This window comes from Ahaetulla prasina, chromosome 2, assembly GCF_028640845.1.
Source record: "Ahaetulla prasina isolate Xishuangbanna chromosome 2, ASM2864084v1, whole genome shotgun sequence".
In the NCBI taxonomy this organism is placed as follows: domain Eukaryota; kingdom Metazoa; phylum Chordata; class Lepidosauria; order Squamata; family Colubridae; genus Ahaetulla; species Ahaetulla prasina.
Genome location: NC_080540.1, coordinates 277,099,614 through 277,117,636, shown reverse-complemented (window position 1 = coordinate 277,117,636; position 18,023 = coordinate 277,099,614). Strand labels below are relative to the sequence as shown.

The 18,023-nt window shown below is 43.7% G+C and overlaps 1 protein-coding gene across 1 annotated transcript in view; it reads right to left on the bottom strand.

Moving 5' to 3' along the window:
- The window catches only part of LOC131190742 (complement component C6-like), a 50,613-nt gene extending 40,441 nt beyond the window's left edge, over positions 1–10,172 (bottom strand). The window contains 4 exon segments of the mRNA XM_058168097.1: positions 1,703–1,844; positions 7,673–7,817; positions 8,125–8,281; positions 10,030–10,172. Coding sequence (XP_058024080.1) covers positions 1,703–1,844; positions 7,673–7,817; positions 8,125–8,281; positions 10,030–10,172 — 587 coding nt within the window.
- Positions 10,173–18,023: the final 7,851 nt, after the last annotated feature.

The window sequence follows — 18,023 nt, the reverse complement described above, 5'->3', positions numbered from 1 at the left end:
TCAGCCTTCCATCCTTTATAAGGTAGGTAAAATGAGGACCCAGATTATTGGGGGGGCAATAAGTTGACTTTGTAAAATATACAAATAGAATGAGACTATTGCCTTATACACTGTAAGCCGCCCTGAGTCTTCGGAGAAGGGCGGGGTATAAATGTACACACACACAAAAAAAAAAAGAAAGTAGATAGGATAAAAGAAGGGAGGAAGAGGAGTGAGAAGGAGAAGAAGGATTGCTGTAAAAAGGAAAAGATGAAATGGAAGAAAGGCAACCCTGAATATATTTGAATATATTAGGATAAAAATTGAAACAGTTAAAAAGAATGAAAGAGAATGAATATTAATAAAAATGGAGAAATTAGAACTTGAGGGCAAAAGAAGATGTGACTTATGGAAATGAGCAAGGAAATATTAGGATATGGATAAAAATTACAAAAAAAGAATATTCTGGCAAAAATTGTAACTAAGTAAAATGTATTTGAATATGTTAAATTATTTAAGATACAATATGGCCAATACTCTGTTCATAAACTATGTATGTGTGTACGGGGAGGGGATTAAAAAATTAATAAAAACTTGTTTAAAAAAAAGAATGGGGTGAGGTCAACAGTAGACGGTTTAAACTTAAAGTTTTGGGGGTTTGGGGCAGAAACTACAGAGTCAGGTAGTGCATTCTGGGCATTGACCACTCTGTTACTGAAGTCATATTTTCTGCAATCGAGTTTGGAGCGGTTTACCTTGAGTTTAATTATTTTTTAAACTATTATTTGCTCGTGTATTGTTGTGATTGAAGCTGAAGTAGTCATTGACAGCTAGGACATTGTGGTAGATCATTTTATGTACTATGCTTAGGCCAGACTGAAGTCGGCCTAGTTCTAAGTTGTCTAAGCCCAAAATTTGGAGTCTGGTGGCATAAGGTATTTTATTGTGAGCAGAGGAGTGGAGGACTCTTCTTGTGAAATATCTCTGGACTCTCTTGATTGTATTTATGTCTGATATGCAGTGCAGGTTCCAGACAGATGAGCTGTATTCAAGAATTGGTCTAGCAAATGTTTTTTATGCTCTAGTTAGTAGTACAATATTACCAGATAAGAAGCTACGCAAGATTAGGTTAACAACTCTTAGTGCTTTTTTGGCAATGTTGTTACAGTGGGATCTGGCACTTAGATCTTTAAAAATGGGTACTCCAAGGTCCTTGACAGAGTGAGGGTCATCTATAAGGTCATGTCCATCTAATTTGTATTTTATGTTTTGATTTTTTTGCTAATGTGCAAGACAGAGCATTTGTTGGTTGAGATTTGAAGTTGCCACTTGTTAGACCAATCTGACACATAGTCAAGATCTTTTTTTTTGGAAGGTTTTTGAAGATAATGGTTGCAAACAAGCACCAGTGCTCCACACCCTTTTGATGTGCATCAGTCATAATCACAGCCACCATCTTGACTAGTGGTACCATAATTTTCTATGGATTCCCTTGTCATTACCACTTTACTGATGATACAAGCAAGAATTTGCTTATCCAGGGCATCCATCACTCTATAATATGCCCTTAACCCTTTAAATAAAAACACCACCATCTGGCAATATTGTTATATAAGGATGGACGATAGGAGAAGCATGTAAGAGTGAGACAGTTTTCTGCTAGCTCAAGGACTACTTGATGTCTTTGTTTCAATAATGGAGAAGAGCTCTTCATGTACATTACCCGAGGCCCATGAGTTGCACGCTGGGTATGCTTTCAAATGTCGACTTGCAGACAGCCTTTATTTTCCGACAATTTTGTTCATCTGAATTGTCTCCACAGTCATTTTCTCCATTACATTCTAGTTTCCTGGCAATACAGCGTCCTGTTTTGGAAAAATCAAGGTTGCTTTGTCAGTTTCAGACACAGAATCTAACATTGACTTTATGGCATTGCTCAGAGTATGCAGGTATGGTGAGTTCCCTACCTTAATCTTAAGGTAGCATTGGTCAGGAGACCACTAGATGGCAGCAAAGAGACAGAAGATATTGGCTCTTTGGTGCTGTCTAGTGGATGGCACAGGTTTTAGAACTCAGATATGGCAGTCATAACTCATAATCTTTTCTTTTCAGGTGGGGAGGGGGAGTAGAACATCTAACTCCTTAGCATCAGAGCGTGTGAATATAATACTGTATATGAAATACTAATGATCTGATGGTCATTTCGAAAAATCCTTTCTTAGCGAGCACCTAGGAACCAAGAGGAATATACGTGCCAAATTTCAAGTTTGTAGGCTCCACCGTTCTGGAGATTTCATGATGAGTGAGTGATATTTGACTTTTATATATATAGAAGATTCATTTTACATATTTTAGGCTTGTGTGAAATGGGAATGGGATTTTGCATATATTATGGATATATATTTTATGCAAGATACATATTTTCATATTTGCCTGAGGGCTGTGGTGGCGCAGTGGTTAGTGTGCAGTACTGCAGGCTACTTCCGGCTGCCTGCAATTTGGCAGTTCAAATCTCACCAGGCTCAAGGTTGACTCAGCCTCCATCCTTCTGAGGTCGGCAAAATGAGGACCCAGATTTTTGGGGGCAATATGCTGACTCTGTAAACCACTTAGAGAGGGCTGTAAAGCAATGTTAAGCGGTATATAAGTCTAAGTGCTATTGCTATTGCTATTGCTATTGTCTAATGTGTCTTAAATCAGCTAACCAGAATCTGTTAAATCCAGAAGAGTCAAAATGGCGGTGGCCAACAGCACTGTTGTGTCTGCGCTCCCGGAGCTGGGCCCCTTGCCAAAAGTGACTTGGAAAGTGAGGGGGAAGGGCCATCAGGACTTACCTCTGGAGCACCAGCTTCCCTGGCTCAGCTCCAGGAGACAGAGGCAGGCCAGGTGGAGGAGATAACGAGGCCTCCGTCCCCTGACTCTTCCCCCCCCCAAGGCCACGCCTGCAGACCCGGCTGATGGCAATCAGGCCTGGCTAAACCCTAGGTTTCATAGGCAGGAGAGGTGGGAACAACGGAAGCAGGGGTGGGGCAGGCCTAGGAAGTGCTGAGTCATGGAGTCACATCCACAGGATATAAAAGCAGCAAGGGCTGCTATATCACTTCGTGGTGAGCAAATCAACTGCTTAGAGGGAGAATCAGAGCTGAAGTTTTTCTAGCCGGCCGTTTTTCGGCCGATTCGTTTCGCTGGCGGGCCTCTAGCCTTGGACTCGTCTTCCGGCCCTCTTCCGACCATCGACTTCGGACTTTGGGGGTTTCAGCCTCTGCAACTTGGATGAGAGCGGAGGTATTACATCTACCCTTACTACTGCCATCTGCCTCTTGTGCCACGGTTTGTTGGCTTTCTCCCTGCTGCCGGATTGTGGACTTGGCAGCCTTTCATATCCTCCAGCCTCTTGGAGAAGTTTAGCCTTTTATATGGGCCTGGCCTCTTGGGGGGATAAGGCTGGAGAGACCTGGCCTCTGGGGTGGTTAGGATTTATTCCTGGCCATGTCTGGAGGGGGTTGTTGGAGGTTTGCGGGGAGATGATGGAGGCATTCCGGAGCGGTTCCCCTGTAACCAGTCTGTGGTTGTGACTGTGATAACATCATCCATGCCCCCTTCGGCCTTTTTGGGACTTCTATGGCCGTTTTTGGTCCTATTAGGACTTTTTGGGGGAGACAATGGGACTTATTTGGGGACAGAGGAAGACGGAGGAGGATGTGCCCAAGGACTGGAGTGCCATCTCCCCTCACCCCCGGTTCCAGGATGTTTGGACTATACACTCGACAGAATACCACCTAGACTGTCATTTGGTGCCTATCGCTGTTCCATTCTGCGTCCGTCCTCATTCTGGACTAGTACCATCTGCTACCACCTGCCATTCGGAGATGGAGCTTTTGTTTTTGCCGATTCTTAGTCTCAGCTGCTATGCACTATACTCATGAGGAACTCTTGCGCCTGCGAGGTGCCCCGCCGCAGGAATGGCCTCCTCACTACCGAGGGCCGGCCTCCATGACGGGTCTTGGGACCCACAGAGGTGGCATGCGAAAAGAAGAGCTTGTGGGGTTTTTAGAGGGAACTTTTAAGGGTGGGAGGGTAAGGGCGGGCAATGGGGTAACCCGTCGGGTGAGGCCAGTCTCTGCACATGCTCGGGGCGGTCTTTCTTTATCAGGTTCGGAGGTTATGGGGTGGAGGTGTTCCTATTGATGAGGGTGGTTCTATTGACACGGTAAGTGGGAGAGGCAGATATGGCGGGCGAGGGTCATACCAAGTTTCGGGAGCGCGTGCTCGATGTCTGAAAGCGATCACGCGCTCCGACCCTGGACTTCTCCCGTTCCCGGATGGTCAGGATCCTCAGAGCCGGGCCTTGGTTGATGTTGTGCAATGCTCGGTCCGTGGTGAACAAAGCCCCCTTGTTTGTGATCTTATTCAGGGGGTTCCATGGACCTTATAGGCATTACGGAGACCTGGTTGGGCACGGAAGGGGTGTGCCCTCGTGGAGATGTGCCCGCGGGTTTCCGTGCATTCCATCAACCGAGGCCCAGGGTAGGGGTGGTGGGGTGGCGGTTGTGATTAGAGAGAGTCTAGAGCCGAGGGAGACCACTGTGCCTCAGATTGCCGGGTGCGAATCCCTCTTTGTGAGATGGGGTCATAGGTGTCAGATGGGTTTGCTGATCGCGTACCTGGCTCCTTGCTACGTGACAGCTGCCCTGCCCGAGCTCCTGGAGGTGCTGGCCGGAGTGGCAGTTGAGACCCCCAGACTTTTAGTCATGGGGGACTTTAACTTGCCATCTTCCGGCCCGTCATCGACAGCGGCTCGGGAGTTCACGGCTTCCATGACGGCCTTGGACCTGACCCAGGTAATTGATGGCCCTACTCACATTGGGGGTGGCACTCTGGACCTGATTTTTCTCTCTGGTCAGTGGTTGAGAGATCTGGACTTAAAGGAAATAGTCACTGAACCTTTGTCATGGTCAGATCACTCTCTTCTTCGCCTGGACTTTCTGACCGCCATTCACCACCGCAGGGAGACGGAGCCGATACGTTGGTTCCGTCCCAGGCGCCTGATGGACCCGGATGGGTTCCACGGAGCTTGGGCCATTTCCTGAGGGTCTGGCTCACAGCTCGGCCGAGGAACTTGTTGCGGCCTGGGAACGGGCTGCGGCGGGGGCCTTAGACCGAGTCGTGCCTTTGCGGCCTCTGACCCGGCGCAGGGCCCAACCGGCTCCTTGGTTCTCCGAGGAGCTGAGGGGGATGAAGCGCCGGAGAAGACGCCTAGAGAGTTCCTGGAGGTCTAGCCGTTCGGAAGCTGATCGGACACTAGTGAAGTCCTATACTAGGACTTACCTAGTGGCATTGAGGGAAGCGAGGCGTAGCTACGCCTCCTCCCTCATTGCATCGGCAGATAACCGCCCGGCCGCCCTGTTTCGGGTGACTCGCTCCCTCCTTCATCAGGGGGAGCGGGATGACCCGGTGCAGGGACGGGCTGAGGAGTTTAACGGTTATCTATACGATAAAATCGTTCAGCTTCGGGATGGTCTGGACCAAGATTGCGGTGATGCGGGTGAGACGCTCGAGGGTGGTCTTGGCGACATTATTTGGGATGAGTTTGACCCTGTGGCTCCCGAGGACATGGACAGGTTGCTGGGTAGGTTGAATGCCACCACGTGTTTACTGGACCCGTGCCCCTCCTGGCTGGTGCTGGCCACTCGGGAGGTGACACGAGGCTGGCTCCAGGCGATTACGATCGCTTCTTTGGTGGAGGTGTCTTCCGGCCGCCTTGAAAGAGGCGGTGGTGAGGCCCTCCTTAAGAAGCCTTCCTGGACCCGGCTGTTTTAGGTAATTATCGTCCGGTCTCCAACCTTCGCTGCGGCGAAGGTTGTAGAGAGTATGGTGGCATATCAGCTTCCCTTGCACCTGGATGAAACTGTCTATCTAGACCCGTTCCAGTCCGGTTTCCGACCCGGTTACAGCACGGAGACGGCTTTGGTCGCGTTGGTAGATGATCTCTGGAGGGCCAGGGATAGGGGTTGTTCCTCTGCCCTGGTCCTATTAGACCTCTCAGCGGCTTTCGATACCATCGACCATGGTATCCTGCTGCGCCGGTTGGGGGGATTGGGAGTGGGAGGCACCGTTTACCGGTGGTTCTCCTCCTATCTCTCCGGCCAGTCGCAGTCGGTGTTGACGGGGGGGCAGAGGCCGCCCCCGAGGCGCCCCTCTGGTGGGGTGCCGCGGGGGTCGATTCTCTCGCCCCTTCTGTTTAACATCTACATGAAACCGCTGGGTGAGATCATCAGTGGTTTCGGTGTGAAGTATCAGCTGTATGCGGATGATACTCAGCTGTACTTTTCTACACCGAACCACCCCAACGAAGCTATCAAAGTGCTGTCCCGGTGTCTGGAGGCCGTACGGGTCTGGATGGGGAGGAACAGGCTCAAGCTCAATCCCGCCAAGACAGAGTGGCTGTGGATGCCGGCATCCCGGTACAGTCAGCTAAATCCGCGGCTGAACATCGGTGGCGAGTCATTGGCCCCGATGGAGAGGGTCCGCAACTTAGGCGTCCTCCTGGATGAACGGCTGGCTCTTGAAGGGCATTTGGCCGTCTCCAGGAGAGCGTTCTACCAGGTTCGCCTGGTACGCCAGTTGCGCCCCTTTCTGGACCGGGATGCCCTATCCACGGTTACTCACGCACTCGTGACGTCTCGCCTGGATTACTGCAATGCTCTCTACATGGGGCTCCCCTTGAGGGGCATCCGGAGGCTACAGTTAGTCCAGAATGCAGCTGCGCGGGTGATAGATGGAGCCCCTCGTGGCTCCCATATGACACCTATCCTGCGCAGACTGCACTGGCTTCCTGTGGCCTTCCAGGTGCGCTTCAAGGTTTTGGTGACCACCTTTAAAGCGCTCCATGGCATTGGGCCGGGTTATTTACGGGACCGCCTACTGCGACCGAATACCTCCCACCGTCCCGTGCGCTCTCACAGAGAGGGTCTCCTCAGGGTGCCGTCAGCGAGGCAATGTCGTCTGGCGATGCCCAGGGGAAGGGCCTTCTCTGTGGGGGCTCCCACCCTCTGGAACGATCTACCCCCCGGACTTCGTCAGCTTTCGGACCTTCGGACCTTCCGCCGCGGGCTTAAAACATACTTATTTAATTGTGCAGGACTGAGCTAGATTTTAAATTTTGGGTTTTAAATTGGGTTTTATTTCTATTTTTAATTGGACGGGCTTTAGAATAAGTTTTTTAAATGTTTTATATTGTATTTATATTCTATTTATCTGTTTTTAGTGCCTGTAAACCGCCCTGAGTCCCTTGGGAGATAGGGCGGTATATAAATATGATTAAATAATAATAATAATAAATAAAATAATAATAAAGTTCTGTTTGTTCCTGGTTTCCTGGCTGAATCATCGGCATCAAGAGAGATAACAGAGACACTTGGCAGACGCTCACTAGTTTGCTGCCAGAGCTGATAGTTGCTGGCTAATTAAGTCATCGCTCGTGTCTCCCGGACTGCGGAGGGGGACTGAACAAGCACAATCCCTCCCACCAGTACAAGGAGGATGGAGTTTCAACTGCATGGTTGAGACTATCATCTTGGTGTTTCTTTTGTTGTTTTTACTTTTTTTACTTTTTACTTTCTCCCATCAGTCTCCCCTGGTTAAACTGAATGTTTATTGTAATTGACCATAAAGATAATAAAACAAGGATTACCGCTATCGCATTGAAATTGACTTCCACAGTTCACTTCCTCTATGTTGCATAATTTTTCTGGAAAACACGGCCGGTCATCCACCATTTGCCCACAAGAAGCCTGACCTCCAAATTGAGACGGTTGTAGTAGAGACCTGACACGGAACTAAAAGGCAAAATCCACGCATGGGGAGGAAGCAAGAAAACAAGTTTTCTTAATGTGGGTTTCACAGTTGCATACCTCATCTAAAATTTCAGCTGTAGAGAGACTTTATTTTTGCTAGCAGACCATACAAAGGTAGAACTTGGTACTTGATGCAGGAAATAGAACTAGGACTCTAGTATTACCTTTTCTTAAAAAACTATTGCCCTTCTGCATCCATATTTCAAAATGCCTGAAACAGTTTCTGCATCATGCACACTGAAAACAGAGCCAATTGCATTGCTTCTCATACATCTCGTGATCAAATTACCTGTTTTTTAACACATGGGTCACAGTCTGACCACTCTTCCCAGTCACCGAGTTGGCAGTTGATGGGACATGCTTGCTGGCTACAAGCCCGAGATTCAACCCATTGGCACAGTTGGTCACAAAAATTCTTATTATAGTAATAATCTCGCACTATTGCCCTGCAAAGATGAAGATATTGTACATTAATCCCGAATCTTACGTCAAGAAAATGAAGATGGGGAGATATACTTGTATTCCATAGATACTTTTGTCTATGCTGCAGCTCCATCTAGTCATCCAAGAAGCAATGGCTGGAAACTAATCAAGGACAGAAGCAACTTAGAACTAAGGAGAAATTTCCTGACAGTTAGAACAATGAATCAGTGAACAACTTTCCTCCAGAAGTTGGGAATGCTCCAACACTGGAAGTTTTTAAGAAGATGTTGGATAACCATTTCCTGAAGTGGTGTAGGGGTTCCTGCCTAGGCAAGGGGTTGGACTAGAAGACCTCCAAGGTCGTTTCCAACTCTGTCATTCTCTTCTCTTCTCTTCTCTTCTCTTCTCTTCTCTTCTCTTCTCTTCTCTTCTCTTCTCTTCTCTTCTCTTCTCTCCTGTCCTGTCCTGTCCTGTCCTGTCCTGTCCTGTCCTGTCCTGTCCTGTTATTTAATAAGCATCGTTCACAAAAGTTAGCTTTGGATTTGGCAGGCATGGCAAATGGCCACATACATGTATAAAGCACATTGTTGTGAGGACGGATCCGAAACCAGAGAGGTTTGGGATCCGTCCTTATCACATGAAGAGCTTCATGCTACCTATTCCTACTGCTCTCTCAAAAGGAAGAGAGGCAGAAAAGTGAGTTTGGAAGATATCAAACCAAGCATTGGCTCACATTTTGATTATTATAAACCTTTCCTTTAACAGAACAGAATACCGGTTGGAAAGGACCTTAGAGGTCTTTCATTCAACACCTGCTCAAACAGAAGAGCTTATAGCAGTGATGGCTAACCTTTTTGCTGTCGCGAGCCAAAAGCGGAGGGAGCACAGGGGGGGCATGCGTGTACATGCCCACACCCATAATTCAATGTGCCCCGCCCCTCATGCATGCACGCACAACCTCCCCGTACCCCCCCCCCGCTTTTGGCATGCAATGGCATGGTAGGCCCAGTAGGCCCATTTTTCGCCCTCCTCAGGCTCCAGAGGCTTTCTTGGAGCCTGGGGAGGGCAAAAATGGCCTTCCCCACCATCCCCCAGAGGCCCTCCAGAGGCCAGAAATGGCCTGTTTCCTGACTTCCGGTGGCTTTCTTAGAGCCTGGGGAGGGCAAAAATGGCATTCCCAACCCCCAACCCCCTGGAGGCCCTCCAGAGGCCGGAAACAGCCTGTTTTCCAACTTCCAGTGGGCCTAGAAGGTGTGCACTGGAGCTGAGCTAGGGTAACGCTCATGGGCCCACAGATATGGCTCTGTGTGCCACCTGTGGCATGCATGCCATAGGTTCACCATCACGGCTCTATACCATCTCAGACAAATGACTGTTCAATCTCTTCTTAAAAACTTCCACTGATGGAGTACCCAAAATTTTTAGAGGAAAGCTGTTCCACTGATAAATTTCCTGTTCTGTCAAGATTTTTTCCCCTTTTTCTACATTGGTTCTCTTCTTGATTAGTTTCCATTCATTGCTTCTAGTCCTCCTTAGGTACTTTAGAGAAAAGGTTGACACCCTCACCCCTGCCCCTTAGATATTGGAACACTTTCCAATACCTTCCAACATTTCCTTCTACTTCCTCTTCCATTGGTTATCATTAGAAAACAAGAATGTTTATATGTTTGTCTATAATATCCTTAGAATACATATTTAAATGTCTCCTTAATCAAGTGGACATTATGGCTCCTATTGTTACTGGGAAAAGAAATCTTGTTTTTGTACCAACCTGGTTCGGTTTTGTGTCCCAAAATTGCAAGTTTTTGAACATCTGGACCAAGAACTCCATGGATAATGATCACAGAAACATCCAAAACCTTTTTCAACTGCAAGACTCAGAAGGATAACACATATGAAGATGTTTCTTTTCATGGCTAAAAAATATCAAGCTACAAAGGATGGCTCCTTAGAAATATATAATATATTACATTATACTAATTTACAATAATATATAAAGATCCCAATCCAATCACACTTCACATTATGGATTTGGAAGTAATGGTATGCCAAAAGATCTGGACTTCGTTTCTATACTACTACTACTACTACTACTACTACTACTACTACTACTACTATTATTATTAATCATATTTGCATGGCCACCATCTAAAAAAGAGTGAATCTGGGCAGCAGTCAGCACTTAATTAAAAAGAAAACCAGTAAGCACATATAAAAACAATCATTAAAAATTGTAAAAACTATTAAAGAGCACATGAAACAGGAGAGGGTGGTGTTAACTGCAGTAAGGGAACAATTTATTAAAGTGATATTGTTATTACATGACTGGAAGCTCACTTACAGAATGTCTATTTTCTCCACCTTGGCAACTTTAAGACATGTGGACTTCAACTCCCAGAATTCCGCAACAAGCATGGCTGACGTGAGAATTCTAGAAGTGGATGCTCATGCACCTTAAACTGCACAAATGAATAATCTTATCTTTCTGATTTTGGATAGATCATATCACTTTTACAATCTCAAACTAGATTGCTTGGTCTAGTGTTCAAAATGATGGCCTAGAAACCAGGAGACTGGAGTTCTAGTCATATCTCAACCAAGAAAGTTGGTCGAGTGACTTTGGCCAGTCATTTTCTCTCAGCTCAATCCACCTGATAGGGTTTCGTTGTGGAAAAACAGGAGGAGGGAGGAATATTAATATGTTCTCTGCTTTGAGTGACTTATAAAAGTAATAAAGGTGAGATAAAAGTCTGATAAATAAATACATTCATTGGCAGGTCTTACCAACAGGGTGGATGCCTGAAATGAAATGAAAATAGAATAGCTGAGAAAAGGGCATTGTAGAAAGAGATGTATATTGCAAAAAGTTCAGAATGTCTCATTGTCAAGACTGTTTATTGTTTAAACCAGAAAGAGAAGATTTCACAGGGCAACATTTAATTGTAGATCGCACAGAAGTGTCCTTGTAATGATAAGGTCAAAGTGACATCTGCAAAGGTTCAGTCAAAGCTGTGCCCACTTTTTAATGTGTGCTTATTGTAATTGTCATCTTGACTTTTTCTCCCTGCAAACATCTCTGAATTGTTGGTTACAATTCATACCTGGAATCAAATTTAATTTGTGAGTACAAGATGTGGTCCAAGATCCTAGCTTTGATTCCCTTAACCTTCTCTCAACTTGACAGGATCTCTTAAGCAAGAGAGTCCCTTGGACTGCAAGGTAATCAAACTGATCAGTCCTAGAGGAGATCAGCCCTGACTGCTCTTTAGAAGGCCAGATCCTGAAGATGAAACTCAAATACTTTGGCCACCTAATGAGAAGGAAGGACTCACTGAAGAGCCTAATGCTGGGAAAGACAGAGGGCAAAAGAAGAATAAACATAAACATAATTTGGATACATGAAAAAAGTAAGTAAAAAAGGAATATTAGGACAGGGACGGTAGGCACGTGGGTGCATTTATGCATGCCCCTTACAAACCTCTTAGGAATGGGGTGAGGTCAACAGTAGACAGTTTAAGCTTAAAGTTTTGGGGGTTTGGGGAAGAAACTACAGAGTCAGGTAGTGCATTCCAGGCATTGACCACTCTGTTACTGAAGTCATATTTTCTGCAATCAAGTTTGGAGCGGTTTACTTTGAGTTTATACTATTATTTGCTTGTGTATTGTGATTGAAGCTGAAGTAGTCATTGACAGGTAGGACATTATGGTAGATAATTTTATGTACTGTGGCTCAGACTGGTAAGACAGTCTGTTATTAACACAGCTGCTTGCAATTACTGCAGGTTCTAGTCCCACCAGGCCCAAGGTTGACTCAGCCTTCCATCCTTTATAAGATAGGTAAAATGAGGACCCAGATTGTTGTGGGCAGTAAGTTGACTTTGTATATAAATATACAAATAGGATGAAGACTATTGCTAACATAGTGTAAGTCGCCCTGAGTCTTCGGAGAAGGGCGGGATATAAATGCAAAAAAACAAAACAAAAAAAAACACCTATGCTTAGGTTCAGATTGAAGTCTGCTTAGTTCTAAGTTGTCTAAGCCCAAAATTTGGAGTCTGGTGGCATAAGGTATTTCTAACGGGACGATGGAGAATGAGGTGGCTGGATGGAGTCACTGAAGCAGAAGGTGTGAGCTTAAATGGACTCCAGAGGATGGTAGAGGACAGGAAGGCCTAGAGGAACATTGTCCATGGGGTCGCAATGGGTCAGACACGACTTCACAACTAACAACAACAACATATATTATTTCTCTGTTCTGTTCCATCCCAACTTCCTTACAGTCTCCCACTGATGGGTCAACAGAGAAGACTGTATCTGTGGCAGACTATATATATATATGCAAGCCATCTTTATACTGCTACCATCAGGACAAAGCTTGGGTATGAGAACTAGCTCTGAAGCATCACAAAGAAAAACTGGCCCAGCCTTCTTTGGAAAATAACTAGAAAAGAATATTATTCTACAATATTTCCAAGCTCATTCCATTGTAAAATTGCATTGACTATTCTCACAAAAATAAACCAAAGTAGTTTAGGTTTAGGTAGAACCATCACATCATCAAATTACATATAGAATGGTAAAAAAACAAATGCTTTCTGAAGATTTTTTTTTTTTTGCACCTGGGTAACTCTTGACACCCTTGTTTCCCAATATCCAGTTTACAACTGGCCAACCCAAACATGGTGAAATGCCCCATTTAATGTGTGATGGGACAGAGAGTAATGTTGCAAAAGATACTGAAAAATATGGGATAATATTTAAATGCAGAAGTAAAACACAATATTCAGTGACCAGTCACAGAATTGTAAAATGGTAGTTTTGATATATTTGGAAGATATTTGGGATCTCCAGGACCTTCTTGAATGCAGCAAAGGACCAGATCTCTGCAGATGACCATTCAGCAAATGACTGGTTGTCCTTAGACATCTCTGATAAAGAAGATCCCCCCACTGTCTGAGACTTCCAAGTTGTTCCCATGTTTCTCCTAATGTTTTATAGAAATCTGCATCTCTAATATTTTAAGCTTTAATTTTGCTTCCTGGCAGAGTTAAAAAACAATCCTGTTTAACTTATTGTATGACAGCTTTTCAAATACTGGAACGTAACTATCATTTTACCTTTTCGTGATTTCATGCCCAGGTTAATTACTGTATATCCAAAATGTTCAATCATTTCTTATAGGGCTTCATTCCAGGTTTCTATTACTCTGCTAGCCTTCCTTTGGACATATTCCAGTCTGTCAATGTTTGTCTTAAATGATATGCCAGGATGGTAAATGGAGGTGAAATATGTGCTCTTATTGAGAGCACGTATCAGTTCTACCAATCCAGGAATATCTAGATAAGTTAATTGTACTAGAACGTGCACCTTTTCTAGAACAATAGAATAGAATAGAATAGAATAGAATAGAATAGAATAGAATAGAATAGAATAGAATAGAATAGAATAGAATTTTTATTGGCCAAGTGTGATTGGACACACAAGGAATTTGTCTTGGTGCATATGCTCTCAGTGTAAATAAAAGAAAAGATACGTTCATCAAGGTACAACATTTACAACACAATTGATGGTCAATATATCAATATAAATCATAAAGATTGCCAACAACAAAGTTACAGTCATACAGTCATAAGTGGAAAGAGATTGGTGATGGGAACTATGAGAAGATTAATAGTAGTGCAGATTTAGTAAATAGTTTGACAGTGTTGAGGGAATTATTTGTTTAGCAGCGTGGTGGCCTTCGGGAAAAAACTGTTCTTGTGTCTAGTTGTTCTGGTGTCAGTGCTCTATAGCGTCGTTTTGAGGGTAGGAGTTGAAACAGTTTATGTCCAGGATGTGAGGGATCTGTAAATATTTTCACGGCCCTTGATTCGTGCAGTATACAGGTCCTCAATGGAAGGCAGGTTGGTAGCAATTATTTTTTCTGCAGTTCTAATTATCCTCTGAAGTCTGTGTCTTTCTTGTTGGGTTGCAGAACTGAACCAGACAGTTATAGAGGTGCAAATGGCAGACTCAATAATTCCTCTGTAGAACTGAATCAGCAGCTCCTTGGGCAGTTTGAGCTTACTGAGTTGGCGCAGAAAGAACATTCTTTGTTGTCCTTTTTTGATGATGTTTTTGATGTTAGCTGTCCATTTTAGATCTTGCGATATGATAGAACCTAGAAATTTAAAGGTTTCTACTGTTGATACTGTGTTGTCTAGTATTGTGAGAGGTGGAAGTATGGAAGGGTTTTTCCTAAAGTGTACCACCATTTCTACAGTTTTGAGTGTGTTCAGTTCCAGATTGTTTTGGTTGCACCACAAGGCTAGTCGTTTGACCTCTCGTCTATATGCGGATTCGTCATTGTCTCGAATGAGACCAATCACTGTTGTGTCATCTGCGAACTTCAGTAGCTTAACAGATGGATCGTTGGAGATGCAGTCATTGGTATACAGAGAGAAGAGAAGTGGGGAGAGCACACAGCTTTGGGGGGGCCCTGTGCTAATTGTACAGGTATTTGATGTGATCTTGCTTAGCTTCACCTGCTGCTTCCTGTTTGTTAGGAAGCTTGTGATCCACTTACAAGTCTGTTCCGGTACCTGTAGCTGGTTTAGCTTAGTTAGAAGAATGTCTGGAATGATGGTATTGAATGCTGAACTAAAGACTACAAAAAGGACCCTTGCATAGGTCTTTGGAGACTCAAGATGTTGTAGGATGTAGTGCAGAGCCATATTAACAGCATCTATTAATTGATCTATTTGCTCGGTATGCAAATTGCAAGGGGTCTAACAGCGGATCCGTGATGGTTTTCAAGTACAATACAATACATTTATAACTGATGTAAATTTATAATTTATAAATACAATAAATACATTTATAAATTCAATACATTTATAACTGATGTTCTGTCCTGACTACACGTTCCCCAGTGTGTAGCTCGACATGCAGCTAAACCCTCTATCCTTCAATAAGTCAGACCGTAAACATAAATCTGGATACTTTATTGCAGAACAGAATGGGATAAAACAGAGATGTTGTGTATGGGATACAGATTTTGCTTCCCAGAAGAACATGTGTCACAGAATAAGCTGGCTTCTTCTAGATCAGTGGTTCTCAACCTTTATAGTGCTGCGACCCCTTTAATACAATTCCCCACGATGTGGCGACCCCAACCGTAAAATTATTTTCATTTTGAATTTATCGCGCCTGAAGCCATATTGGCTAGCAATCTGAACTGCTTGTGATTGCCTTGAGGATGGAGGCATTAAAGTGGAGACTCCTCCCCTATTAAGTTTATTGCGCCTGAAGCCAGATTAGGCTAGTGATTGGGAGTCATTGCAGCTGGCTTGAGAGGGAGACATCAGAGCAAAGATTTCTCTCTTTTTTAATTCATCGCACCTGAAGCCTGCAGCTGGCTTGTGGAGTCAACCATTGGAGCGCGATTCTTCGACTCGCAAGTATACTTCCCATACTTCCAGAGTATACCTCTGGAATGAGCTGCCTCCGGGACTTCGTCAACTCCCCGACTTCCGGACCTTCCGCTGCGAGCTGAAAACGCTGTTGTTTTGACGTGCAGGACTAGCTTGAACATAGTTTTAAATCGGGGTTTTTAATTAGGGGTTTTAAACGGGGTTTTAATTGTATTTAAAAAATTTTTAGGCCATTAATCAAATCAGTTTTTTATATTGTTTTTAATTTGTATTATATGTATTTTGTTTTTACTGGCTGTGAACCGCCCTGAGTCCTTCAGGAGAAGGGCGGTATACAAATATAATAAATAAATAAATAAATAAATAAATAAATAAATGAATGAATAAATAAATAAATAAATAAATAAATAAATAAATAAATAAATAAATAAATAAATAAATAAATAAATAAATAAATAAATAAATAAATAAATAAATTTTCGATGGTCTTAGGTGACCCCTGGCAAATTATCATTCGACCCCCAACGGGGTCCCGACCCACAGGTTGAGAACCGCTGTTCTAGATGTTTCCGTTACCTCCGAACATTACAAAATGGAGTTTGGCTTCTCAGAGTGTATGGGTACTCAGTAGGGTCAAAATGCTACCAAAACCAATGTTCTAAGCAATGAAAAATGTATGCATGACCACCAAATGAAGCTCAAGACACATTAAAGAACAACAACAGCAATAAAAATACACAAATTATATGCTGGAGGCAGCTTAAATTGAAAGTATAGCTCCATTCATGGGAGTTCTAGTCAGAGCCAAACTGGGTAGCTCTTAGCCATTCATAATTTTAAAAGGCATAATTATTACATTGAATTATAACCATTACTAATAAAATCTGCAATGAAATGTTGCATCCTGATGTTTGAAACAAAAGTACTTCTTCCAACCATTTCATCCACCACTAAATGTTGCTTCTTTCGATGGGAGAAAAAATATACCGTGTTTCCCTGAAAATAAGACCCTGTCTTATATTTTTTTGAACCCTGAAATAAGCGCTTGGCCTTATTGCCATGCGTTTAAAAGTCCGATTGGGCTTATTATCAGGGGATGTCTTATTTTGGGGGAAACAGGGTTTATACATAGGCATTACCCACAGACATATATTTGTAAATCTCAGGGTTTTCTCAGGCATGCTAATATCATGTTCTTGTCTTTTCTATTGGCACTCCCTACCAGACTTCCTTAACAATCATTCATTTAGTGACTCTTCAGAGTTACAAAGCTGCTGAAAAAAGTGACTTACAATCAGTCCTCACAGTTAGTACCATTGCAACATCCCTGCAATCACATTATCATGATTCAGGCACTTGGAACTATCTTGCATTTAGGATCACCCAATCATCTGATCTCCATTTGCAGCCTTTCCAGCTAGCTCCTGACAAGCAAAATCCATGGAGAAGCCAGTTGTTGTTAGTTGCTTGGATGTATATATAGTCTACCACTGATATAGTCTTCTCTGTTGACCCATCAGTGGGAGACTGTAAGGAAGTTGAGATGGAACTGAACACAGAGATAATATATGTTGTTATTGTTAGTCGTGAAGTCATGTCCGACTCATCACAACCCCATGGACAACATTCCTCTAGGCCTTCCTGTCCTCTGGAGTCCATTTAAACTCACACCTACTGCTTCAGTGACTCCATCCAGCCACCTCGTTCTCTGTCATCCCTTCTTTTGCCCTCAGTCGTTCCCAGCATTAGGCTCTTCTCCAGTAAGTCCTTCCTTCTCATTAGGTGGCCAAAGTATTTCAGTTTCATCTTCAGGAACTGGCCTTCTAAAGAGCAGGGAGAAGCCAGTAGGATATTGCAAATCACAGTACGTAAGGACTTGCTAAACAACTGGAGGTGATTCTCTAAGCATGGCAGTTATATTTCTTTAAAAACCACCTCACTTAGTGATGGATTTGCCGGTCTCAGTTAGGTTGTTAAGCAAGGATTACCTATACAGTTAAATAGAATCTCTTTCTTCAAGGGACAGAAATTAAAAATGCTGGAATTAAGAAAAGGAAAAAAATAGGGTTATACCACACTTGGAAGAACCCTAGAAATATATCAAAGATTACTGTTAGATTGCTACATACCCAGAGACAAAAGGATGGGCTGATCCAGGAAAGCAATTCTTTAAAAATGATTTAAAAATACAGCAATGCACAAAATAGGCCCATATAATAATAAATCATTGTAAAAGAAATGTGACTTACCCTATTGGATTAAAAACATTCATGGGAAGCCTAGCTCATAATATTGCAATGGAAATAGTACTGCGGGCATAGATCACTTTCACTTCCAATAAAACATGCCACTC